Consider the following 26,155-nt stretch of genomic DNA (forward strand, 5'->3'; position numbering starts at 1 on the left):
TAAGGAACCCAGTGGTATTTTAGACTGCATTAATAGCTTAAAATTCAGCAGTGAACTATTTATTTGAAAATATGGTTACATACTACTTGCAAGTGCAGAAGCAGTTATTGTTCAGTAATAATGACCTTTGTATCAGCAGTATTGTTCAGTGGAGACTAGTTTATGGCAGGAATTAAGAGAGTTTGGGGGAATCTTATGACAGGATGATAAAGGAAGAACCAGATGTAAAGATATATAGAGTCTGAGGTGGGTGACAAAATAGTGTAGGTGGCAAAAGATGAACCAGATGTAAATTTGAGTATGAGGTGAATGACAAAATAATGGAAGTGGTAAAGGAAGAACCAGGTCTAAAGTTACAGTGTGAAGTGCGTAACAGAATAACGGAGGTGGTAAAGGAAGAACTAGATGTAAAGTCAGAGTGTGAGGTGGATGACAAAATAATGGAAGTGGTAAAGGAAGAACCAGGTCTAAAGTTACTGTGTGAAGTGCGTAACAGAATAACGGAGGTGGTAAAGGAAGAACTAGACGTAAAGTTAGAGTGTGAGGTGGATGACAAAATAATGGAAGTGGTAAAGGAAGAACCAGGTCTAAAGTTACAGTGTGAAGTGCGTAAAAGAATAACAGAGGTGGTAAAGGAAGAACCAGGTCTAAAGTTACAGTGTGAAGTGCGTAACAGAATAATGGAGGTGGTAAAGGAAGAAACAGATGTAAAGTTAGAGTGTGAGGTGTGTGACAAAATAATGGAGGTGGTAAAGGAAGAACTAGATGTAAAGTCAGAGTGTGAGGTGGATGACAAAATAATGGAACTTGTAAACGAAGAAACAGATGTAAAGTTAGATTGTGAGATGAGTGACAAAATGTTCCTCAGTGACAATGAGACTGTCGTGGATGCAGTGTCCTCAGCTGAAGTTAAGCAGTTCAGATGTTTGGAGTGTGATAAAACATTTCCTTTAAAGAAAAGTCTTAACCAACATGCAGTTGTTCATTCAGGAGTGAAGAATTTTGCGTGTGATGAATGTGGTAATCGATTTGCACGGAAGTGTGGTCTTACTCAGCACCTATTAATTCATTCAGGAGTGAAGAATTTCAAGTGTGATGAATGTGGTAAACTATTTGCACAGAAGAGTGATCTCACCCGTCACATATTAATTCATTCAGGAGTGAAGAAGTTCAAGTGTGACGAATGTGGTAAATTATTTGCACGGAAGGGTAGTCTTACTCAGCACCTATTAATTCATTCAGGAGTGAAGAAGTTCAAGTGTGACGAATGTGGTAAACTATTTGCACATAAGAATATTCTCACTCAGCACCTATTAATTCATTCAGGAGTGAAGAATTTTAAGTGTGATGAATGTGGTAAACGATTTGCAGACAAGAGTAGTCTCACTCAGCACCTATTAATTCATTCAGGAGTGAAGAAGTTCAAGTGTGATGAATGTGGTAATCGATTTGCACGGAAGGGTAGTCTTACTCAGCACCTATTAATTCATTCAGGAGTGAAGAAGTTCAAGTGTGATGAATGTGGTAAACTATTTGCACATAAGAATATTCTCACTCGGCACCTATTAGTTCATTCAGGAGTGAAGAATTTTAAGTGTGATGAATGTGGTAAACGATTTGCACACAAGAGTAGTCTCACTCAGCACCTATTGATTCATTCAGGAATGAAGAAGTTCGAGTGTGATGAATGTGGTAAACTATTTGCAGACAAGCGTAATCTCACTCAGCACCTATTAATTCATTCAGGAGTGAAGAATTTCAAGTGTGATAAATGTGGTAAACGATTTACACAGAAGGAAAATCTCACCAGACACCTATTAATTCATTCAGGAGTGAAGAATTTCAAGTGTGATGAATGTGGTAAACTATTTCCACAGAAGGCTAAGCTCACCCGTCACATATTAATTCATTCAGGAGTGAAGTTCAAGTGTGATGAATGTGGTAAACTATTTGCATATAAGAATAGTCTCACCAGACACCTATTAATTCATTCAGGAGTGAAGAATTTCAAGTGTGATGAATGTGGTAAACTATTTGCACATAAGAATATTCTCACTCAGCACCTATTAATTCATTCAGGAGTGAAGAATTTTAAGTGTGATGAATGTGGTAAACGATTTGCAGACAAGAGTAGTCTCACTCAGCACCTATTAATTCATTCAGGAGTGAAGAAGTTCAAGTGTGATGAATGTGGTAATCGATTTGCACGGAAGGGTAGTCTTACTCAGCACCTATTAATTCATTCAGGAGTGAAGAAGTTCAAGTGTGATGAATGTGGTAAACTATTTGCACATAAGAATATTCTCACTCGGCACCTATTAATTCATTCAGGAGTGAAGAATTTTAAGTGTGATGAATGTGGTAAACGATTTGCAGACAAGAATAGTCTCACTCAGCACCTATTAATTCATTCAGGAGTGAAGAAGTTCGAGTGTGATGAATGTAGTAAACTATTTGCGGACAAGAGTAATCTCACTCAGCACCTATTAATTCATTCAGGAGTGAAGAATTTCAAGTGTGATGAATGTGGTAAACTATTTGCACAGAAGGCTAATCTCACCTGTCACATATTAATTCATTCACGAGTGAAGAATTTTCAAGTGTGATGATTGTTGTTGTTCTTTGACAGAGTCAAAGAATAGCATATGAATCGATTAGAGAACTGAGTGGTAATGCAGGTAAATGCAAGGAAATACCAGTTAGAGACAGGGAAGGAAATTTATTGACCAAAGATGGAGATATTAAAAATAGATGGAAAGAGCATTTTGAGACAGTTCTTAATAGACCAATACCACCAGAAGAGGATATACCGTCTGCTCAGGAAGATTTAAATATAGAAACAGGAGAGTTGAGGCTTGCAGAAGTGGAGAAAGCAGTAAAACAGTTAAAGAATAAGGCACCAGGGGAGGATGGTTTATTTCCGGAAATGTTTAAAGTGGAGGGGGATAGATTAATAATGATCTTGACCAAGCTATTCAATAAGATATGGGTGACGGGGTTACAACCATCAGTTTGGAAGAATGGTGTAATTGTTAAAGTTCCGAAGAAGGGAGACCTGAGTGAATGTGGTAATTGGAGGGGAATCTCTATGTCACCGATAGCTTTGAAAGTTTTCAGTAGAGTGTTGTTAAATAGGTTGGAGCTGGTGGTTGAGGGTATTCTGAGGGATGAACAGGCTGGTTTTAGAAAGGGACATGGTTGCAATGATCAGATATTTATAGTTAGGCATTTGATGCAGCAAGTTAATGAAATGAGAGTACCGTTAAGTCTTTGTTTTGTTGATTTTGAAAAGGCTTTTGATAGTGTTTCGAGAGAGACTATGGGGAAGATCATGAGACATTATGGAATACCAGAGGAGTTTGTGAGGGTCATTATGAACATGCATGAGGACACATTTTGTAAAGTGATGGTTGATGGTTGTCTGAGTGATTCGTTTGAAGTCAAGTCCAGAGTAATTCAAGGTGGTGTTCTATCGCCTTTACTATTTATATTGGTCATTGATTACATTATGAAACGCGTTGGAACAGAAACCGGTGCAGGTATACTTTGGGGAGAGAACAGGAAACTTTTGGATTTAGATTATGCAGATGATATAGTTTTGATTTGTGATGGGCCAGAGAGATGCAGAGAGTGTTGGACTGTTTGGTGAGTGAAGGTTGCAAGGTGGGTTTGGTTATTAATTGTGGAAAAACTGAAATAATCAATATGAATATGGAAAACGTGCAGGAATGTGTAATTGGAGGTATGGTTGTAAAGCAAGTTGATAGGTTTAAATATTTAGGTACTTATTTAGCCAAGGATGGTTCTTTGAACTTTGAATGCGAGGAAAGGTTAAAGAAGGCTAATCAGGCAATGGGAATGCTTAAAAATATTTGGAATAATAACAATTTTTCTGTGCATACAAAAATCAAACTTTATAAGGTAATGGTTAGGAGTATCTTAATTTATGGACACGAGTCTTGGTACAGCACAGTGACTATGGAAAATAAATTCTTGGTGTTTGAAAAAAAAAGCACTTAGAAGAATATTAGGAGTTAAGTGGTGGGAAAGGATACCAAATAGTAGAATCAGAGAAATAATGGGAGTGCAGCCGGTCGATGAATATGTTAGGTTTTCACAATGGAAGTGGCTAGGACATGTGTATAGGAGACAGGGAATAGTATGAGGTACACCAGGGTGGGTGGCACTTGGTAGGAGAGGTAGAGGAAGGCCAAAAGAGACGTGGGTGAGGACAATGAGACGGGAAGCTGGAGATGAGTGTTGGGGAGATCTTGAGGAGTTAGCACAAGATAGGATGTGGTGGTGTGAGTTCATCGAGGCCCTATCGGCCATATTCTTAAAAATAATTCCTTCCCTAAACTTTTCCTTCCCTTCAAAGGATTTTTCTTTCCCTTCAGTATGTGTAAAGATTTCCTTGGAAGGGAAGGAAAAATGTTCAGGTTGGTAGCCCTGTTAAACTAAAATGGCCCATCCTGCTGCTATTTGGTATGATGGAGCGTTAAATTTATAAACTAATACATCAGAACACGCATATCTCGTGCTGGATAATGAAAGCACAACACATTTGAGACGTGGGAGGTCGCCACCACATCTACAGTATACTGTTGGTTTGTATTCAGCCATAAATGCCATTCTGGCCAACACTGCAGCGTGTTCACTCCTCAAGACAATATTTTGATAAATTATATTCGAGGAATATTATTACGCTTAATGTTCTTATTAGTAAGTGTAAGAATCACTTGTTAACGTCCGTCTCGTGTACTCGCATGGCGGTGCTCACTTGTTTTTTTCCAGCAGGAAGACATGAGCCGAACCACACGTGTGACCTTGACGGCAGATTTTCCTTTTTCAGGCAAATTAACAACCAAAATGTTTCTTGAAATGAATCCTCGTTTGACCCTGGCCATAATGTATGAGATTTGTTAGTGTCAGATCATAAAAGACTGGATGAATATCGAAGGTAGTACGTCGTCTGCTCTGTTTATGTCTGGCTTATTGTCTCAGCCGACATGTGTAACACTTTTAAAGAGACACAAATAGTGCTTAAACATTAGTATAGCATTGTAAACTGCATCAATAAAATTATACAGTAACTTCTGTCAACATTTTAAATATATATAAGACAATGAACCACAACAGAAAGCACAAAATTTATGAAGGAATTTTTGAAGAGAAGGGTCAAGGAATTCCTTCAAGTTCCAATAATTTCTGCTGCCCAGAGGAAAAATCTTTCCCTTCGCGCAGCCCAGGAAGGGAAGGATTTTTTTAAGAATACCAATTCGGCTAAAGATTTCCTTCCCATGCCTCTACAAGGGAAGGAAATGTTTAAGAATACGGCTGTATGCATCCCCGAGGGTGCCACAGGAAATGATTGATTGATTGATTGTTGTAAACTATTTGCATGGAAGAGTGATCTCACCAGGCACCTATCATTTTATTCATAAGGGAAGAATTTCAAGTGTGATAAATGTGGTAAACAGTTTGGTCAGAGAAGCAGTCTCACAACTATCTATCTATGTATCTATAGCCCGACGCCTTAATCCCGCAAAGGGTGGCCGCAGGCAAAACGCCTCCAAGTCACTCTGTCACCCACCATTTGACTACCCTTCCCCCAACTCATCCCCCCCCCTCCCTCACGTACCTCTCAACTCCATCCCTTCACCTCGTCCTTGGTCTACCCTGCCCTCTTCCTCCCCCCACCTCACCTACATACACCCTCTTAGTCAGTCTTTCATTCTCCATTCTCTTCACATGTCCAAACCACCTCAGTGTATTTCTTCTAATCTTCTCAACCACATCCACAATCACCCTACAACATTCCTTCACTTCTTCATTTATCAACCTGTCCCTCCACGTCACTCCACATGCTCCTCTCAAGTAAGTCATTTCCACTGCTCTCACTCTTGACTTGTTCCCCTCTTGCAAGGTCCATGCCTCACTTCCATACGTCAGGGTAGGAATGACAATACTATCATGCAGTGACTTCTTAACCCTCTCGCGCACGATAAGTTTCAGTAAGTTTTCTGGCTCAACAATTTTATACGACGAAGCCACCCGGCCGGGGAGCCCGCGCGCATCAAATTTGAGCGAATGAAACACATTCTTGCCTTATTTTCGCCACCCAAAAATCCATGTATTCCCATGAAACCTTTCTCAAGGTAGGCATTGATGTTTGTTCTATCTGATAAACAGGACCAAAACACAGGAAAACACCAGCAAAAAAAGTTATTAGCCCTGGGAGCATGGTCGAGTAAACTGTTTTCACTTCCCAACATCGCCGTTTGAATATTTTCCATCATACAGGAAAATGATCTAATAAGTTTTTATAGAGAATTTCATCAGCTTTCTAACGAAACAAATCCGGTTGAGATACGATGTATACTTTTTGAGAAAATGGCCAAAAACTGAAAGCCATTTTCGGAAAAAATTCACTGACCTCTGATAGCTAAGTTTTCCCAGGCACCTTATGTTTTTATTACATAGTAATATGCCCAAATTCACCAGCTTTCCCCATCTCAAAGAAGAACCCCATACGCCTCATAGTTCTCGAGTAAATCGAAAAAAAGTACTAGGCACTCCTTGCGTGATTGACTCGTGATGCGCGCACGGCGTACGCAATGTTCCCGTCTACGTAACAATGAATTCTTATCAGAAATATTACATAGTTATGTATGGTACATATGTAGAATTTACTGCTCTTCATCATGGTTCAAACATGAAATCGATACGTCCAATAGTTTTCGAGTAATTGGCCGACAAACAGAGAGTATTACTACAAGCATTTTTCAATGGTAACTGCCGGGAAGAGACACTCATTTCCACTGCCTTTTCTCGCACAACACGTAACATAATGCTTACGTTTTGGTATTGATCATACGTAGAATTTAGTGGTATAGATCATGGTTGTTACAGAAAATCGATGTCTAATAGTTTTCGAGTAATTGGCCGACAAAGTGAGGTGATTACTCCGAGCGCTTGTCACTGATAACAACTGCGAGTGAAAAAAACATTTCCCTCGCCTTTTCCCCAAAAAAACGCTACCAAAAGCTTACATTCGGGTATTGATCATACGTAGACCTTAGTGGTATTGATGATGGTTGTAACAGGAAATCGATAAATCTAATAGTTTTCGAGTAATTGGCCGACAAAGTGAGGTTACTCTTCCGATCGCTACCAACTTTTACACACACTGTAATTTCCTTGCACACTTGCCTGAAGACTATGCTACCAATTTTTTTCCCCCTATCTGTACATACTATTACATCTTCCATGGATGTTTTCCTATTGTTATAACCTACTACACATAAACATAACTCTTCTATTGTTACTGCTGTGGAGATTTACTTTCTTTCATATGTGTAATCTGTAGGAGAAAATGGTTATTTGTCTGAAAATTATTTGTCTGAAAATTGGAGAGGTAATGGTAATAGATTATCATATATATCAACAAAATTTGCAGAACTCACTTCCTCCAGGGGTGTTGATCCACTTTGACCAGGGATTTGAAGATGAGGAGTTATGTAGTCTGAGTGTGTGTGTTAGTGTGTGTGTGAGTGCATGTGTGAGTGTGTGTGTTAGTGTGTGTGTGAGTGTCTGTGAGTGTGTGTGTGAGTGTGTATGTTAGTGTGTGTGTGTGTGTGTGTGTGAGTGTGTGTGTTAGTGTGTGCATTAGTGTGTGTGTTAGTGTGTGTGTGTTTGTGTGCATGTGTGTGTGTGTGTGTGAGTGTGTAAGTGTGTGTGTTGATGTGTGTGTGTGTGTGTGTGTGTAAGTGTGTGTGTGTTGGTGTGTGTGTGTGTGTAAGTGTGTGTGTGTTGGTGTGTGTGTGTGTGTGTGTGTGTGTGTGTGTGTGTGTGTTGTGTGTGTGTGTTGGTGTGTGTGTGTGAGTGTGTGTGTGTGTAAGTGTGTGTGTGTTGGTGTGTGTGTGTGTGTGTGTGTGTGTTGGTGTGTGTGTGTGTGTGTGTGAGTGTGTGTCTGTGTGTGTGTACACTCCACTAGGAAATACTTTGCTCGGTATGGAACTGTTCAAAGCAATCCCCTACACAAAGTGGCACATCACAAACAGGACACATGTGACTTGTGTCCCTCCTCATCTTGCCCAGGGAACACAGGGTGCACCGCAGCCTCCTCTTGTTAGGGATCCTCTCCCGCTGGTGCCCCAGTGTGTTGTCCAGCCGCAGTCTGTGGTCCACAAAGCGACGTCACTTGCTGGGCTGGAGTCCTGGGTGTCCCTGGTCCTGTTGTCCTGGAGGTGCAGCTGCAGGCCCGGGCATGTCAGCGACAGCAGGTTCTCCCGACGGACCAGGAAGTGGTGATGGCTCCCTCTCCACCTGTGCTGGTTGCTGAAGTGATGGTGGTGATGGCTCCTGTGCTGGTTGCTGAAGTGATGGTGGTGGTGGCTCCTGTGCTGGTTGCTGTGTAGAACTACATAATAGATAGATAGATAAATAGATAGATAGAGAGACAGATAGAAGCAGGGAGTCAGATGATGAGAAGGTGTTGTGTCTGCGAGAATCGAGCAGTGCTAAACATGCTTACACACTCTTAACACTGAGGAAAGCTGACGACAGCGGCCAGTAAGGAGATGATGCAGTTAGCTGTCAGCAGTCCTCTCGTGAACAAAGATCTGGTAACCTTGCACACACATATACACACATACTCACACACAGGCTCCTTAAGCTTTCCATCCATGAGGAACACACGTGACACACCCCTGCTACACCAGATTTTAGGAAAGAGAGTTTAGAAGGAGACAAGCGACCCTAGAGAGAGGTCGAGACGGAGATTAGCCTTAGAACAGAGAGAGAGAGATAGCGAGACAGGGAGGTAGCTACCCGGGACTTATACTCGTTCCGTGTGAGAGACCTGTTTAATATTTCCAAGACAAATAAAAATAGTCCCATACTATTCTTTACCTCTCCTGTCACTACATGACATTTGGTGGGGAAGCTACTACAAGATATAAAAGCCGCTCGACCACAAGTCTAAAATATACTTCTCTACAAGTAACTACAAAGTCTTTATGACATTTGGTAGCAGCGAATGTATACGAACCTCGTCTACGAATCAACATTAAATTCCTACAAAGTATCAAGATTGAAAACAAGAATATCTCTCTTAACCAACAACAAAATCAGCGCCTGACACTTCTCTCCATCAAGCCCCCTCCGTCTCCCAGATCATCATGCTGATGCAGAGATCAAGAGATCACATGACGCCTTGCAAGTAGCTTAACGACAAACCAGCAAATCTGCGGACATCGTCTCCGAATTAAAAGCAAATTTCTACAAAAGCAACCGAGACTACAAGATTAGCTTCAGTTCTACATTGAATCCTACAAAATACAGCCTACAGTGCAAATAGTCTACAAGTCTACGACGAATCAGCGAACTACAGCCATCTACAATCAACTACAATTAACAACTCTACGTCGTCTGTATAATCTTCTACACGCACCTACAAGTAGCGGCAGTCTTCATCCCACAACGAGTAAATCACTAGAGAAAAGGACCGAGAAATCATCGACATAGAAAAACGGAACAAACAAACGAAGAGTGAGACACGACTCACAACTCATCTTACTCACTCGTCTTCACTCAAGTTACTCATCGCTACTCATTCACTCACCACAGCTACCAGTGTGGGAAGCCGACGTCACCATGTGCTGAGACGACAACACGCCAATCAACCCGCGAAGGACAACGCTATCACCACGTGCAACACCATTCACACCATTTCCACCACGGTAAAAATTAGTGAGTTAAATAGTTACTTCATTCATACAATACACAGTGATAGACAATAAACTTCTGCACAAACATATAAAACGTGTTGTATAGTTACAGCTTAAATACACATACCTACTTCAATTATCTTCATAATTCAATCATTAAATACTTGCACCAACAATAAATATTCTACACTGTATATATTCATTCATTTATTATAACATTTATTTACTGCCAACGAGTGTTACCATTTATACCTACATAAAATACGTGTTTCATACATACAACTATACATTATTACATCTACAAAGTAATAAAGAAAATATACCATCCCAGTTACTCAGTGAGCAATTAAAAGAACTGCATTAAACATTTATTAATTAAAGCTACCTAGTGGAAACAGATAAATTAACTTACGAAAAAAAAAAAAAAAAAATGGCCAACACAAATGCTGTTAGCAAGAGTGAACATCTTCAACACAATCGTGAAGACAATGATTTCCACACAGTGCTGACACATATATTACCCACGATAGGTACAGGTGAACAACAAATCAGTGTGTATAGTTAATACTGTATATAGTGTATATATTTTTTATATAAAATAACAAAATATGGGACTATATAATATCATTTTATAGTATCTGTGCAATATAAACTAAACTTTAAATAAGTATCCCAAGGAAATTAGCCAGTAATTATGCAACCATGAACAACATGGAAAAATTGTACACAAGCAAAGAGAAACAAACTATAGAAAATCAATACATACAAAAAAAAAAAAAAAAAAAAAATGAAAGGAAGAAAGAAAGAAAGAAAAAGTAAGAAAGAAAAAAGAGAAATAAAGTAAGATCACATAACAAACAAATGAAAATAGGTGTAAGTGTTACTACATATGCCAAAATACCACATAAACTACAAACAAAAAAGCAAATTGTGTCTCCACAAACAAGTGGCATGACACATCATCACTATCATCGACTGCAGCATATGTTAGGACTGCAGTTATTACAATTATGTTACTCCATATTACAATAATGTAACTACAAACGATATGTAACAATTATGTAACGACAAACGATTACATTATGTTACACTTGTTACAATTAAGTAACTACAAACAATATGTACCAATTAATGTAACAGTTGCATTAACAAGATGTAACTTTTATGTAACTTTAACTACAATTATGTACCTACAAACGATGTGTAACAATTATGTAACGACAAAACAGTTGCATTAACAAGATGTAACTTTTATGTAACTTTAACTACAATTATGTAACTACAAACAATATGTAACAATTATGTAATGACAAACGATTGCATTATGTTACACTTTGCCAATTAACATTTGCATTAACAAGATGTAACTTTTATGTAACTTTAACTACAATTATAAGGCCAAGACACTTATGTAATAGTTGCATTAACAAATGTAACTACAATTGTAAGGCCAACACAATTATGCATTAACACAATATTTTGTAACAATTCATAAAATGTTACAATTATGTAGTACCACAATGTTAGTACAATATTGTAAGTCATACAATTATAACACAATTCTGTATTACCAGTATCATCATACAAGTTAGGTGAAATATTAGACATTACTAAAGTGATAACTCAAATATGTAATGTATAACCTAGCAGTATTACCATTGCACAATTATATGCGTACGTCTGTTGTACATGCACGTCTTACAAGTGTTATACAACAACCATTGCATTTATTCAAATATGTATACAACTTGTTTAAGTGTATTATTACTGAATAATCACTATTTACTATGAATATTATATGTATACAATATTCATACAATTATGTTACTTTTACAATATTATGTATTTCACTTAATTAGCTTATAAGTTCATTATAATGTGTATGTAGTATGTATTAATATGTTATGACTATTAAATGTCGATGGTACGCCATTTTCGCGCGACCGAGCAGTATGTAGAACTACATAATAGATAGATAGATAAATAGATAGATAGAGAGACAGATAGAAGCAGGGAGTCAGATGATGAGAAGGTATTGTGTCTGCGAGAATCGAGCAGTGCTAAACATGCTTACACACTCTTAACATTGAGGAAAGCTGACGACAGCGGCCAGTAAGGAGATGATGCAGTTAGCTGTCAGCAGTCCTCTCGTGAACAAAGATCTGGTAACCATGCACACACATATACACACATACTCACACACAGGCTCCTTAAGCTTTCCATCCATGAGGAACACACGTGACACACCCCTGCTACACCAGATTTTAGGAAAGAGAGTTTAGAAGGAGACAAGCGACCCTAGAGAGAGGTCGAGACGGAGATTAGTCTTAGAACAGAGAGAGAGAGAGAGATAGCGAGACAGGGAGGTAGCTACCCGGGACTTATACTCGTTCCGTGTGAGAGACCTGTTTAATATTTCCAAGACAAATAAAAATAGTCCCATACTATTCTTTACCTCTCCTGTCACTACATGACATTTGGTGGGGAAGCTACTACAAGATATAAAAGCCGCTCGACCACAAGTCTAAAATATACTTCTCTACAAGTAACTACAAAGTCTTTATGACAGCTGAAGTGATGGTGGTGGTGGCTCCTGTGCTGGTTGCTGAAGTGATGGTGGTGATGGCTCCTGTGCTGGTTGCTGAAGTGATGGTGGTGGTGGCTCCTGTGCTGGGACTCCTTCTGCAGGTGGTGCTCCGGGCTGGTCCGGGTCCCCTCTTGGTGGTGCAGGAGCCAGTGGTGTTGGCAGCTGTGGTGGTGCTGCATCAGGTGCTGGGAGTCTTGCTGGCCATCGGGCTGGAAGATCAGGGGCATGGTGGATGACGTGCCCTGACGGAGGCCACTCTGCTTCGTCGAAGAATAGGAGCTTGTCGACGATCTCTTCGACGAACTGTAGCAGAGTGACTGGCCTCCGTGAGCTCTTCTTGTAGAGGGCGAAGGTGTTGAAAATCGCCATCTGGATGAGGTAGAAGGTTACCTTCTTGGTCCACTTGACGGTCCGGCGTTGCAGTGGGTAATATTGGACCGTTTGGTCAAAGTGGTCTACCCCGCCCATATGGCGATTGTAGTCATCCACCACGATGGGCTTGTCCACGGTCTTCTGGACGTAGCTGGTCGTCCCGTCACGTGCCCTGGTCTTCCCTCGAACCCGCTTTGGGATGGTGTCTGCGCTGTGGAAGGTGGAGATCATGTTGACGATAAACTTGTCCTTCCACAGCAGCACCATCACATTATCTTTGTGCATCGCTGTGATGCCCGGCTCCAGTAGATTCTTGTTCCTTGCGATGTCCTGCAGCTGCTTAGGTTCTCCTCTAGCCAGGCGTAGGGTCCCACACATGTAGATTCCTGCACTGAAGAGGAGTTTGCACAGGGATACAGAGTTGTAATAATTGTCCATGTAAACTTTGTATCCCTGATCCCTCAGCGGCTCTACGAGGCTCCGTACTGTCTGCTCCAAGGTCCTCTTCTGCCCCGTATACACCTCAAAGTTCCAGATGTAGCCCGAAGAAGCCTCAGCCAGGATGTAAAACTTGATGGAATACTTGGCAGGCTTCATTGGGTTGTAGACGCGGAAGCTGAGCCTCCTCTTCCAAGCCAATGATCCCTCATCCAGGCTGAGATGTTCCTTGGGTTGGTAGGTGTTTTGGAACCGCTGAAGGAGGTACTCGAGTACCGTGCAAACCCTGATGAGCCGGTCTTGATTGTCCCTGGGAATGGCAAGTGAGTTGAAAGCATGGAAGTGTTTCAGGATGGCCCTGAAACGCCTTCCACTCATCACTTGCGAAAAAAGGGGGTAGTTGTGGAGGCGGGAACGATGCCAGTAATGCCTGATGGTCGGCAGTGACATTACCCCCATGAAGAAGTAAATCCCCAGGAACTTGGCCATCATCTCTTCACTGCAGATCAACCATGAGTCCAAACCAGTCCCCACGAATGCTGCGTAGTTGTTGGTCTCGCGGGTGAAGTACGTCAACAACTCCCTGGTGAAGAAAAGCTGGAAAAACTGCAGAGGAGTTCTTGGCGCATCCACCCTCATCCCCGGGGATCTGGTAAAGGGCCCATTTTGCTGGCGTGAATGGGCCACTGCTCCACCCCTCGTCACGTGCATCAACACCTCTCGCACGGGTCGCAGTGGGTCGGGGTTCCAACACCCTCATGCCTCCTCGGCGACCCCTTGGCCGGCCTCCATGGCCACGCTGAGGACCGCAGCGTCCTCGTGGTGAAGGTGGTGATGATGACGAGGACAATGACACTGTCTCCTCGTCGGGGGCGGTGATGGTGTCTCCTCTTGCGGCCCGGCCAGGGGAGGATGACACAGTCGCATCCTGCACCAGTTCCAGTGCAGAAATTGCACGGCGTGCAGGTGCCAGTGTCACAAAACTCGGCCCTGCCGGGGACGTCGGGCCGGCCAAGGGTTAACTGGAGGCAAGAGGAGGAGAGACAGCGATCGCTCTTGGTCCGAGAGGTCCCAGAGGAGACGATGCCTGTTCTTGAAGTGGGGACAACGGCTGGTTTGAAACTTCGGACACCGGTGGTGTTGGTGTCTGCTCCCGTGTTGGCAGGCGTGGTGGTCCAGATGCCTGAGGGGTGTGCTCCTCTATCTCAACCCAGTCCTCCTCACTTGAAGCACCGCTAATCTCCTCATCCTCCTCGCTTGTCGTCTCCTCCTCGAACAGGACCTTCTGCCACTCCTCGGATGAGAGTCCCTTCCTGTCCATGCTGTGATGTTGATCCTTGGCAGTTTTTTTTTCACAATAAGTACAATGTCTTTTTAGGTTCTGTGCTGTAAAACAAGAGATATTATCCACCCTCACGCAACACCTTCCACTACAAGTATCACTACACAGGTGATGTTATATGTTTCCAAAGGACCAATCGCTGCACCATATACGAACATTTCACATGAACGATACCTGTTCAGTGTTTTTCCATGCTCTCATAACTGTTCATTGTCGTCCGTGGGTCTGTGCCATACAAAATATATATATATATATATACAGTATATATATATATATATATATATATATTTCCAATGTTCTCGGCCCTCCTTCTCCTAAGGTTACCCCCAACTACGATATACTTCAAGAAAATATTATTTATATATATATATATATATATATATAAGTATATAAAAATAGGCCTATATATATATATATATATATATATATAAAAGTATATAAAAATAGGCCTATATATATATATATATATATATATATATATATATATATATATATATATATATATATATATATATTTATACATACATATCTATATTTGTAGGCCTATATATATATCTATTTTCCTTCTTTACTATAATTTTTTTTTCTTTCTAGGTTTTCGGCCCTCCTTCTCCTAAGGTTCCCACCAACTACGATATACTCCAAAAACACACACACACACACACACACACACACACACACACACACACATATATATATATATATATATATATATATATATCTATATATAGGCCTACATATATATAGAGAGAGAGAGAGAGAGAGAGAGAGAGGCCTATATATTATATAGAGAGAGAGAGAGAGAGAGAGAGACTGTATAGATAGATATATTTTTTACTTCCTATGCCCGCCTTCCCCCTCACTTTCATCCCACCCATGAATAACACTCCCCCCCCTCTCTCTCTCTCTTTCTCTCTCTCTCTATAGCCTACATATATATATATAAAGAGAGAGAGAGAGAGAGAGAGAGAGTATATATATATATATATATATATATATATATATATATATATATATATATATTTTTACTTCCTATGCCCACCTTCCCCTCACTTTCATCCCACCCATGAATAACACTCTCCCCCCCCCCTCTGTCTCTCTCTCTCTCTATAGCCTACATATATATATATATAGAGAGAGAGAGAGAGGCCTATATATTATATATATAGAGAGAAAGAGAGAGAGAGAGAGTATATATATATATATATATATATATATATATATATATATATATATATATATATATTTTTTACTTCCTATGCCCGCCTTCCCCTCACTTTCATCCCACCCATGAATAACACTCCCCCCCCTCTCTCTCTCTCTCTCTATAGCCTACATATATATATATAGAGAGAGAGAGAGAGAAAGAAAGAGAGAGAAAGAAAGAGAGAGAGAGAGAGTATATATATATATATATATATATATATATATATATATATATATATTTTTACTTCCTGTGCCCGCCTTCACCTCACTTTCATCCCACCCATGAATAACACTCCCCCCCCTCTCTCTCTCTCTCTCTCTCTCTCTATAGCCTACATATTGTTACATAGCCTATGATTTCATCATCCTTTGTGTAATTTTAACGCACAGTATGCTGCATGTTTGATCACGAGCGTGTTCTGTCTCAGTCCCCCCCTTCTACCATTATAGTAGAGTAAGTCGTCCTTTCTGTTGTTCAGTGTGGGATTTTCAGCTCTTTGTCCCCATGGCTTCATTTGCGCGTCCTTCTTACAAGTTGTATCAAGCTCTGCCGGCCCCTATATAATAAGCTCAGTCTCTGCATCATTGCCACTTAGATCTGCTCCTCATTTCGTTCACATCTCTGTCCTCCCCTATACAGTTATTGTTGTGAGTGCTCAGGAAGTCTCCAACCATCTAGCAGCTGTGTAATTTGAGTATAACTGTTATTGCATTTTTTCTTGTACTGTGTAGCATAAGGTTAATTCTTAGGCCTAGTGAGGTTTTTGTAATCCATGTAGGGATCTTTATGTCCATCGTCATTAATAATATTTTGTATCTGTAATAATATATCTGGCATTCACTGAGTATTATCTGGTATCTCATTTTAACAGGGCTGACTTAGATAAATTTACTCATGCTCATTTCGTGTTAATAGAGGCTATTGCAGTTAACCATATATTTAACCTGTTTTTTGCCATTACATTATCCTTATGAGTCCTGAATGTTTTGTTGTTAGTTTGAGCATTAAACTTTAACTTGTAATTTTACCTAACTCTTTTGTTTTGAACCTGGACCTTTACGGGACAGTAGTGATTATTAGTATTCTCACTTAAAGTGTACATTATCTTTCTCTGTTCCGTAACATAAATTTGGCGACCTCTCATCAGGATATTCAGGATATTATCATAAGGATATTGCTTGATATTTTGTGACTGTTACTTATTCATGATGTCTACTATTACTACACTTGATGAAGCCAAAGATTTTTTGTCAAATGTGCAAACAGTGTGTGATGTAGAAAACAGAACAAAGAATGAACTTAAGCTTGTTGCTCAACAATTTGGAATTGCTGTTCGCTCTCATCATTCTAAAGATCAAATTGTTGATATGATTAATGAAAGCTTGTTTAATGTAACTCCTCCAAATGAGCAAACGCAGATTGAATTAGCTAAGTTACAGCTAGCCCTGCAGGAGGCTCGTGTTAATGAGGCAAATGCTTGTATTCAAGAGGCACAGGTACAGGCTCAGGCACAAATTGAACTTGCCAGGATTCAGGCAGACCATGAGTATCGCATGAAACAAGGTGGAACTGGATCATCTAGCTCTGATGATTTTGATGTGGCTAAAAATGTTAAACTTGTCCCTCCTTTTAATGAATCTGATTTAACAAAGTATTTTCAGTTGTTTGAGAGGGTAGCTACAGGTTTTAGTTGGCCCAAGGAGTATTGGCCAGTACTCCTTCAAACTGTTCTCACCGGTAAAGCTCAAGTAACTTATGCATCTTTGCCTCAGGATCAATCTGATAATTATGATGTAGTTAAGAGCTTGATTCTTAAGGCCTATGAGCTTGTTCCTGAAGCCTATAGAGTAAAATTTAGGACAACTTATAAGCAAGATAAACAATCCCATGTTGAGTATGCAAAAATCAAAGAAGATCTATTAGAGCAGTGGTTAAATTCTAAGAATGTGGATTCTGATTTTGGTAAATTTAAGAAGATGATTTTGCTGGAGGACTTCAAAAGGTGTATTTATAAAGATGTAAGCCTATATCTTGATGAGAGAAGAATAGATAATTTGTCTGATGCTGCAGTTTTAGCTGATGAATATGTTCTCACTCACAAGAGATATTCTAAAGAAAAAGGGAAAGCTGAGAGTAAGTACGTTGCCTCTACTCAGAGTACAGGTAACAGGAAAGAGAATAAAGATGATGTTTCTCAGGAAGTAAATACCAGCTTCACCTCTAGATTTCAGAAAAGTAAATGTACTTATTGTAGTAAGCTTGGTCATACTACGGAGAAATGTTTCAGGAGACAGCGTGATGTGAACAAAAAGGAGTCTTTAAATATTCAGTCAGTTGGTCTAGTGTCCACTCTTGAGAGTTCCCAGAATTCTTTAACTGAGTTAACTGAACCTGCTTTGAGGGGTAACTTAAATTCTCATGATGGAGCTCCTCTTTTGAGCAGTAACGTGGGTGACACTCTCAAGAGTTCATGTGCTAATTTCCTGTCTGAAGGTTTTGTCAGTCCTCTGGACAGTAATGACAGGAAATCATTTAAAATATATCGTGACACAGGTGCTTGCCAATCCCTTATGCTGACCAGTGTTCTAGGCTTTAATGTTAATTCCTTTGATGAAACTGTAATCTTACAAGGTGTAGGGAATAATTACTTCTCTGTCCCTCTGTGCAGAGTGAATTTAGAGTCTGGTTTTGTTAATGGTTCCGTTATGGTTGGGTTGGTTGAGACACTCCCAATGTCAGGTGTAACTTTCTTACTTGGAAATGATATTGGTGGAAGTCAAGTGTGTCCAGCTCCTCAGTTGTCTAGTGAGCCAGTGGCTGCATCCCAGGATTGTGATGTCCCTGATGTGTTCCCTGCATGTGCTGTCACTAGGGCTAAGTCTAAAGTTACTGGTGATTTAGAGGATAATGATGATGATGATGATGTTATCCTAGCTGACACTTTTCTTGCTAATTTGGACCACTCACCAGATGAGGCAGTACCCCGTAGTGTTGATAATTTGTCTCGTCAAGAGTTGGTTGAGTTGCAGGTTGCTGACCCTGAGTTGAAAGGTCTAGCTGACTCTGCTTACAGTGAAGAAAGTCAGCCGGTGCTTCTACTTGTTATTATGTAAAGTCAGGAGTACTTATGAGGAAGTGGAGACCCCCAACAGCATCAGCCGACTGTGAATGGGAGGTTGTACATCAAGTTGTCATCCCTCGTGTTTGTAGGCAGGATATCATTAGAGTGTCTCATGATTCCAGTTTGGCAGGACACCTTGGAGTGAGGAAGACTGTGGCACGCATTTTGAAACACTTCTACTGGCCAGGTATCTTCAGGGATGTTTACTGGTATTGTAAGTCTTGTCACACCTGTCAAGTTGTGGGGAAGTGTAATCAGACCGAAAAGGTTGCACCTCTAGTTCCCATTCCTCCTTTTGAGGCGCCTTTCACCCGTGTGTTGGTGGATATTGTGGGCCCTCTTCCTAAGACTTCTTCAGGATTTTCTTATGTGTTGACCCTGATTGATATGGCTACTCGTTATCCTGAAGCCATTCCACTTAGAAATATCTCAGCAAAGAACGTGGTTAAGGAAATGCTAGGGTTCTTCACAAAGTTTGGTCTGCCCAAGGAGGTACAGTCAGACCGAGGAAGTAATTTCATGTCAAATGTTTTCAAGCAGTCTCTGAAAGAGTTGGGCATCACCCAGGTCACGTATTCAGCTTACCATCCCCAGACCCAAGGAGCGTTGGAGAGATATCATCAAACACTCAAATCGATGCTCAAGAAATACTGTTTGGAACATCAGAAAGACTGGGATAAAGGTCTTCCATTCGTTGTATTTGCTGCAAGAGAATCTCCAAATGAATCACTGGGCTTCTCACCTTTTGAACTACTGTTTGGCCATGAAGTAAGAGGACCCCTTAAGCTACTCAAGGAATGCTGGCTGTTGGAGGAAGAAGACGTCAACCTGCTGGAGTATGTGATGAAGTTCAAAGAACGGCTGTCCACTGCTTTACAGCTGGCGAGAGAGAATTTAGAGCTGCTCAGGAGAAAATAAAGACTTGGTATGATAAGAAGTCCAGGTTACGCCACTTTCAGCCAGGAGATCAGGTTTTGATTCTGCTACCGGTTCATGGGCAACCTCTTCAAGCCAAGTTTAGTGGTCCTTATTTCGTGGAGAAGAAACTCAGTGATGTCAACTATGTCATCGCCACACCAGATCGTAGAAAGAGCAAGCAACTATGTCACATCAACATGCTAAAGTTATATCACAGGCGGGACGAAAATAATCCAGTCTGCACTGTAGCTGTTCCACCCGAGTCTGCAAGTGAAGCTCTCCCATGCAGTATGAGCCTGAGTGATAGTTTGGTGAAGAATCCTGATATCATGAATGATCTCCAGACTAAGCTTTCTCATCTACCTCCCGAGGAAAGGCAGGAGTTTTCGGCATTACTGCAGGAGTACCCGCAAGTGTTCCGTGCCACTCCAGGAAGAACCACTGTGTTGATGCATGATGTCGATGTTGGAGACGCAAAGCCAATTAAACTGCCTCCTTACCGTGTGAACCCAGTGAAAGTTCCTCTCATCCAGAAGGAGCTTGGCTACCTGTTGGACCACAAGATGATTGAGCCCTGTCAGAGCGAGTGGAGTTCTCCTGTCACTCTAGTCCCTAAGCCAGGTGGGTCACAGCGGCTTTGCATCGACTACAGACGTGTTAATCAGATAACCAAAACAGACACTTACCCTCTCCCTCGCGTGGAAGATTGCATAGACAAGATCGGAAAGGCTAGGTACATAAGTAAGTTTGATTTGTTAAAGGGATACTGGAATAGAAGAAGGGAAAGACGAGAGGAAGGAGTAGTTGCAAGGAGAGTGGAAAGGTTACAAGAGGATGAGAAAAAGGCAGAGTATAAGAGAGAAGTGGAGGAACGATTGGGCAAATATGAATTGGAGCAGATGGGAGACGTGGAAGGTGTGTGTAAGATATTTACAGAAGAAATATGTGCAGCATGTGATGTGGTGTGTGGAAGGAAGAGAAGGCGGAGGGGGGTACAAGGAACAGCGTGGTGCACTGAAGAGGTGAAACAGGCTGTGGCACAAAAGAAGAAAGCATACAATGAATGGGTGAGAAATAGGGGCGTGGAAGAAGTTGAGAGGCGGAAGAGAGAGTTATATGTGGAAAGGAAGAAAGAGGTGAAAAGATTAGTAAGAGAGAGTAAGAAGAGAGTGGATGAGGAATTTGGAAGGAATTTGAGTGTAAAGTGGAGGGACTGTAAGAAAATGTTCTGGAGAGAAGTGAAAAGAGTAAGACAGGGTGGAAGTGAAGTTAGCAGGGGAGTGAAAGATAAAAATGGTATATTACTAGTGGAGAAGGAAGAAAAAGTGAGCAGATGGAGAAAACACTTTAAGGAATTGTTGAACGTAGAGGATGGAAGTAATGCAAGTATAAGTGGCTGGGGAATGGCTGGGAGAAGGAGGGAGGTGAGAAGACAGGAAGAAATCAGTAAGATAGAAGTTGTGGAAGCAATGAAGAAAGTTAAATCGGGGAAAGCCCCAGGAATTGATGGAGTGTGTGGTGAAATGCTGAAGCATGGGGGAGAGATAGTAGTAGAATGGATGTGGAAGATGTGCAGATTGGCCTGGGAGGAAGGTAGAGTCCCGGAGGATTGGAAGTCAGGTATAATTATTCCCTTGTACAAAGGAAAAGGGGAAAAAGAAGTGTGTGGTAATAATAGGGGCATTTGTCTTCTTAGTATAATAGGAAAAGTGTATGGTAGGATACTTATAGACAGAGTTAGAGAAAGAACAGAGAAATTAGTTGGAGAAGAACGGGGAGGCTTTAGGAAGGGAAGAGGTTGTGTAGATCAGATATTCATTCTTAGATCTTTAGTGGAAAAGTTTCTAGAGAAGGGAAAGAAGTTGTATGCGGCTTTCATGGATTTGGAGAAAGCATATGACAGGGTGGATAGACAAGGATTGTGGAAAGTGTTAAGAATATATGGAGTAGATGGGAAGTTGTTGAATGCTGTGAAGAGTATGTACGATGGTGCGAAGGCTGCAGTGCGTGTGGATGGTGAACTAAGTGAATTTTTCTCTTTGAAAGTTGGTTTGAAACAGGGATGTGTCATGTCTCCATGGTTGTTCAATCTGTACATGGATGGGGTAATAAAAGAGGTACAAGGTAGGGTAGTGGATGTTGGAGTGGCCCTGGTGAGAGAGGATAGTGTTTGGAAACTCCCTGTACTGTTGTTTGCAGATGATACTGTGTTGTTGAGTGAAGACGAAGGGGAGCTGCAAGGCTTGGTGGATGAGTTTGAGAGAGTGTGTAAGAAACGGAACCTAAAGGTGAATGTAGGGAAGAGTAAAGTGATGGTCTTTGAGAGAGGTGAAGTTAGTGAATGTACAGCGGGGTTAGATGGTGAGGAATTGGAAAATGTGAGTACGTTTATGTATTTGGGTAGTGTGATGAGTAAGGTTGGAGGTTTGGAGGGTGAAGTGCTTGAAAGGGTACAGCAGGGAAGAAAGGTTGCTGGTTCCTTGAAAGCAGCAATAAGAAACAGGGAAGTGAGCATGGAAGTGAAAAAGTTACTACATGACAGTATTGTGATACCAACTCTAACGTACGGAAGTGAAGCTTGGACATTGTTGGAAGGACACAAGTCAAGAGTGAGAGCAGTGGAAATGAGTTATTTAAGAGGAGCCTGTGGAGTCACGTGGAGAGACAGGCTGACGAATGAGGATATAAAGGAGCGTTGTGGTGTGGATGTGGATGTGATAGGAAGCGTTATGAGGAACACACTGAGGTGGTTTGGCCATGTGGAGAGGATGGAGGGCGAAAGACTGACGAAGAGAGTGTATGTGAGTGAGGTGGAGGGGGGGAAGAGGGAGGGGGAGGCCGAGGATGAGATGGAGGGATGGGGTTGAGAGGTATGTGAGGGAGGGGGGTGTGAGTTGGGAGCAGGGCAGTGAAATGGCGGGGGACAGGGCGACTTGGAGGCAATTTGTTTGTGGCCACCCCAAACGGGATTGAGGTGTCTGGCAATAGATAGATAGATACTGGCAAGTACCTATGACTGAACGTGCTAGGGAGATCTCATGTTTTGTAACACTAGGAAAGACTTTTGCATGTTCGGTAATGCCATATGGTATGAAGAATGCACCAGCCACATTTCAGAAGCTCATGAATGTTGTAACAGAGGGTTTGGCAGGGTGTGTTGTTTATATTGATGATGTATTAATCTTCAGTGACAACTGGAAAGATCACCTATGCCATGTCAGTAAATTTCTTGACCGTTTAGTTCAGGCTAATCTTGTAGCTAATTTATCAAAGTGTGAGTTTGGTCAAGCTAAGGTTCAGTACCTTGGGTATGTAATTGGTGATGGACATGTTGCACCACCAGCAGCTAAGGTTCAGGTTATAAGTGATCTTCCCAGACCTAAAAGTAGGAAAGAGCTACAAAGATTTTTGGGAATGGTAGGTTATTACAGGAGATTTGTTCTTAACTTTTCTATTCTTGTATCACCACTTATAGACCTACTGAAAAAGGGAGTTGAATTTGTATGGACCGATAACTGTGAATCCTCTTTCAACAAACTTTTAAAGCTATCCTATTAAGTCAGCCAGTGCTCGCTACTCCAAATTTTGCTCAGCCTTTTAAGATGGCTGTTGATGCAAGTGATACAGGAGCTGGGGCTGTTTTGCTGCAAGAGGATGATCAGGGTATTGAACACCCTGTATCTTATTATAGTAAGAAGTTCACTCCACCTCAAAAGAACTACTCAACTATTGAGAAAGAGCTTTTGGCCTTGATTTTGGGTTTACAGCATTTTTCATTTTATTTGTGTTCTGGTTTTGACCCCATAGTCATTTATACCGATCATAACCCACTGAAATTCCTTAGTAAGTTTAAAGATAAAAATCAGAGATTGACAAGATGGAGTCTACTTCTTCAGGAGTATTCATTAGACATACAACATGTTAAGGGGAAAGAAAATGTTATTGCAGATTGCTTATCTAGACTTTAGACAGATTGTTTTAGAGTAATAAGAAATTTCCTTTGTAAATTTCTTTTTCTTTGTGGGGAGGTGTTACATAGCCTATGATTTCATCATCCTTTGTGTAATTTTAACGCACAGTATGCTGCATGTTTGATCACGAGCGTGTTCTGCCTCAGTCCCCCCCTTCTACCGTTATGGTAGAGTAAGTCGTCCTTTCTGTTGTTCAGTGCGGGATTTTCAGCTCTTTGTCCCCATGGCTTCATTTGCGCGTCCTTCTTACAAGTTGTATCAAGCTCTGCCGGCCCCTATATAATAAGCTCAGTCTCTGCATCATTGCCACTTAGATCTGCTCCTCATTTCGTTCACATCTCTGTCCTCCCCTATACAGTTATTGTTGTGAGTGCTCAGGAAGTCTCCAACCATCTAGCAGCTGTGTAATTTGAGTATAACTGTTATTGCATTTTTTCTTGTACTGTGTAGCATAAGGTTAATTCTTAGGCCTAGTGAGGTTTTTGTAATTCATGTAGGGATCTTTATGTCCATCATCATTAATAATATTTTGTATCTGTAATAATATATCTGACATTCACTGAGTATTATCTGGTATCTCATTTTAACAGGGCTGACTTAGATAAATTTACTCATGCTCATTTCGTGTTAATAGAGGCTATTGCAGTTAACTATATATTTAACCTGTTTTTTGCCATTACATTATCCTTATGAGTCCTGAATGTTTTGTTGTTAGTTTGAGCATTAAACTTTAACTTGTAATTTTACCTAACTCTTTTGTTTTGAACCTGGACCTTTACGGGACAGTAGTGATTATTAGTATTCTCACTTAAAGTGTACATTATCTTTCTCTGTTCCGTAACAATATATATATATATATATATATATATATATATATATATATATATATATATATAGAGAGAGAGAGAGAGAGAGAGAGAGAGAGAGAGAGTATATATATATATATTTTTTTACTTCCTACAGTATGCCCGCCTTCACCTCACTTTCATCCCACCCATGAATAACACTCCCCCCATCTCTCTCTCTCTCTCTCTCTCTCTATAGCCTCTCTCTCTCTCTCTCTCTCTCTCTCTCTCTCTCTATAGCCTCTCTCTCTCTCTCTATAGCCTCTCTCTCTCTCTCTCTCTCTCTCTCTCTCTCTATATATATATATATATATATATATATATATATATATAAATATATATATATATATATATATATATATATATATATATATACATATATATATATATATATATATATATATATATATATATATATATATATATATATATATATATATATATATATATATATATATATATATATATATATATATATATACATATATATATATATATATATATATATATATATATATATATACACATATTTTCGCAACTTCCACAAAAATTATATATATATAAATATTTTCCCAACTTCCCCCAAAATTCACCCAACACATGGTACAATATTTGCCACGAACACTCGTGGGACATATCACAAGCATTGTATGCAGAAAATATATGTGTGAAGAATTGTCTTTGCAAGGTACAGTACCTTGTCCAACGACGTCCTTGGTTGCCCAGCGTTGCAAGGTACAGTATCTGTCCACTGACTTCCATCGTTGCCCGGCGTTGCAAGGTACAGTACCTGTCCACTGACGTCCTTGATTGCCCGGCATTGCAAGGTACATTACCTGTCCAACGACGGACCGACGTCCGTCGTTGCCCGGCGTTGCAAGGTACAGTACCTGTCCACCGACGTCCGTCGTTGCCCGGCGTTGCAAGGTACAGTACCTGTCCCCTGACGTCCGTCGTTGCCCGGCGTTGCAAGGTACAGTACCTGTCCACTGCATCCTTGATTGCCCGGCGTTGCAAGGTACAGTACCTGTCCACTGACGTCCTTGATTGCCCGGCGTTGCAAGGTACAGTACCTGTCCACTGACGTCCTTGATTGCCCGGCATTGCAAGGTACAGTACCTGTCCACTGACGTCCGTCGTTGCCCGGCGTTGCAAGGTACAGTACCTGTCCACTGACGTCCGTCGTTGCCCGGCGTTGCAAGGTACAGTACCTGTCCACTGACGTCCTTGATTGCCCGGCGTTGCAAGGTACAGTACCTGTCCACTGACGTCCGTCGTTGCCCGGCGTTGCAAGGTACAGTACCTGTCCACTGACGTCCGTCGTTGCCCGGAGTTGCAAGGTACAGTACCTGTCCACTGACGTCCGTCGTTGCCCGGCGTTGCAAGGAACAGTACCTGTCCACTGACGTCCGTGATTCCTTGGTGTCCTTACCTTTCCAAGCACACGTTCCTCTAAACTTTCGCTAATCAAGGATACGCACGTACACTAACACTCGCTGCACACTTCACGTACATAATACCTTGCCAAGTTCACCTCTCTCTGAACTATCGCTAATCAACGATACGCACGTACACTATAATCCTTTCCCGGCAAGAAGTCCGTTCAGGCTGTGGCCCACGTGG

The 26,155-nt window shown here is 41.0% G+C and overlaps 1 protein-coding gene across 1 annotated transcript; it reads left to right on the forward strand.

Annotated features, from left to right (window-relative positions):
• The first annotated feature begins 845 nt into the window (after positions 1 to 845).
• On the forward strand, positions 846 to 8,135 carry LOC145390882 (uncharacterized). Its single transcript, XM_080265622.1, has 3 exons — positions 846 to 1,880; positions 1,962 to 2,193; positions 8,110 to 8,135. Exons 1-3 carry the CDS (start codon positions 846 to 848, stop codon positions 8,133 to 8,135), a joined length of 1,293 nt encoding a protein of 430 aa, XP_080121748.1.
• Positions 8,136 to 26,155: the final 18,020 nt, after the last annotated feature.

Source organism: Coenobita brevimanus, chromosome 16 (genome assembly GCF_032717465.1).
Source record: "Coenobita brevimanus isolate Jiangsu-jjx chromosome 16, ASM3271746v2, whole genome shotgun sequence".
NCBI lineage: Eukaryota > Metazoa > Arthropoda > Malacostraca > Decapoda > Coenobitidae > Coenobita > Coenobita brevimanus.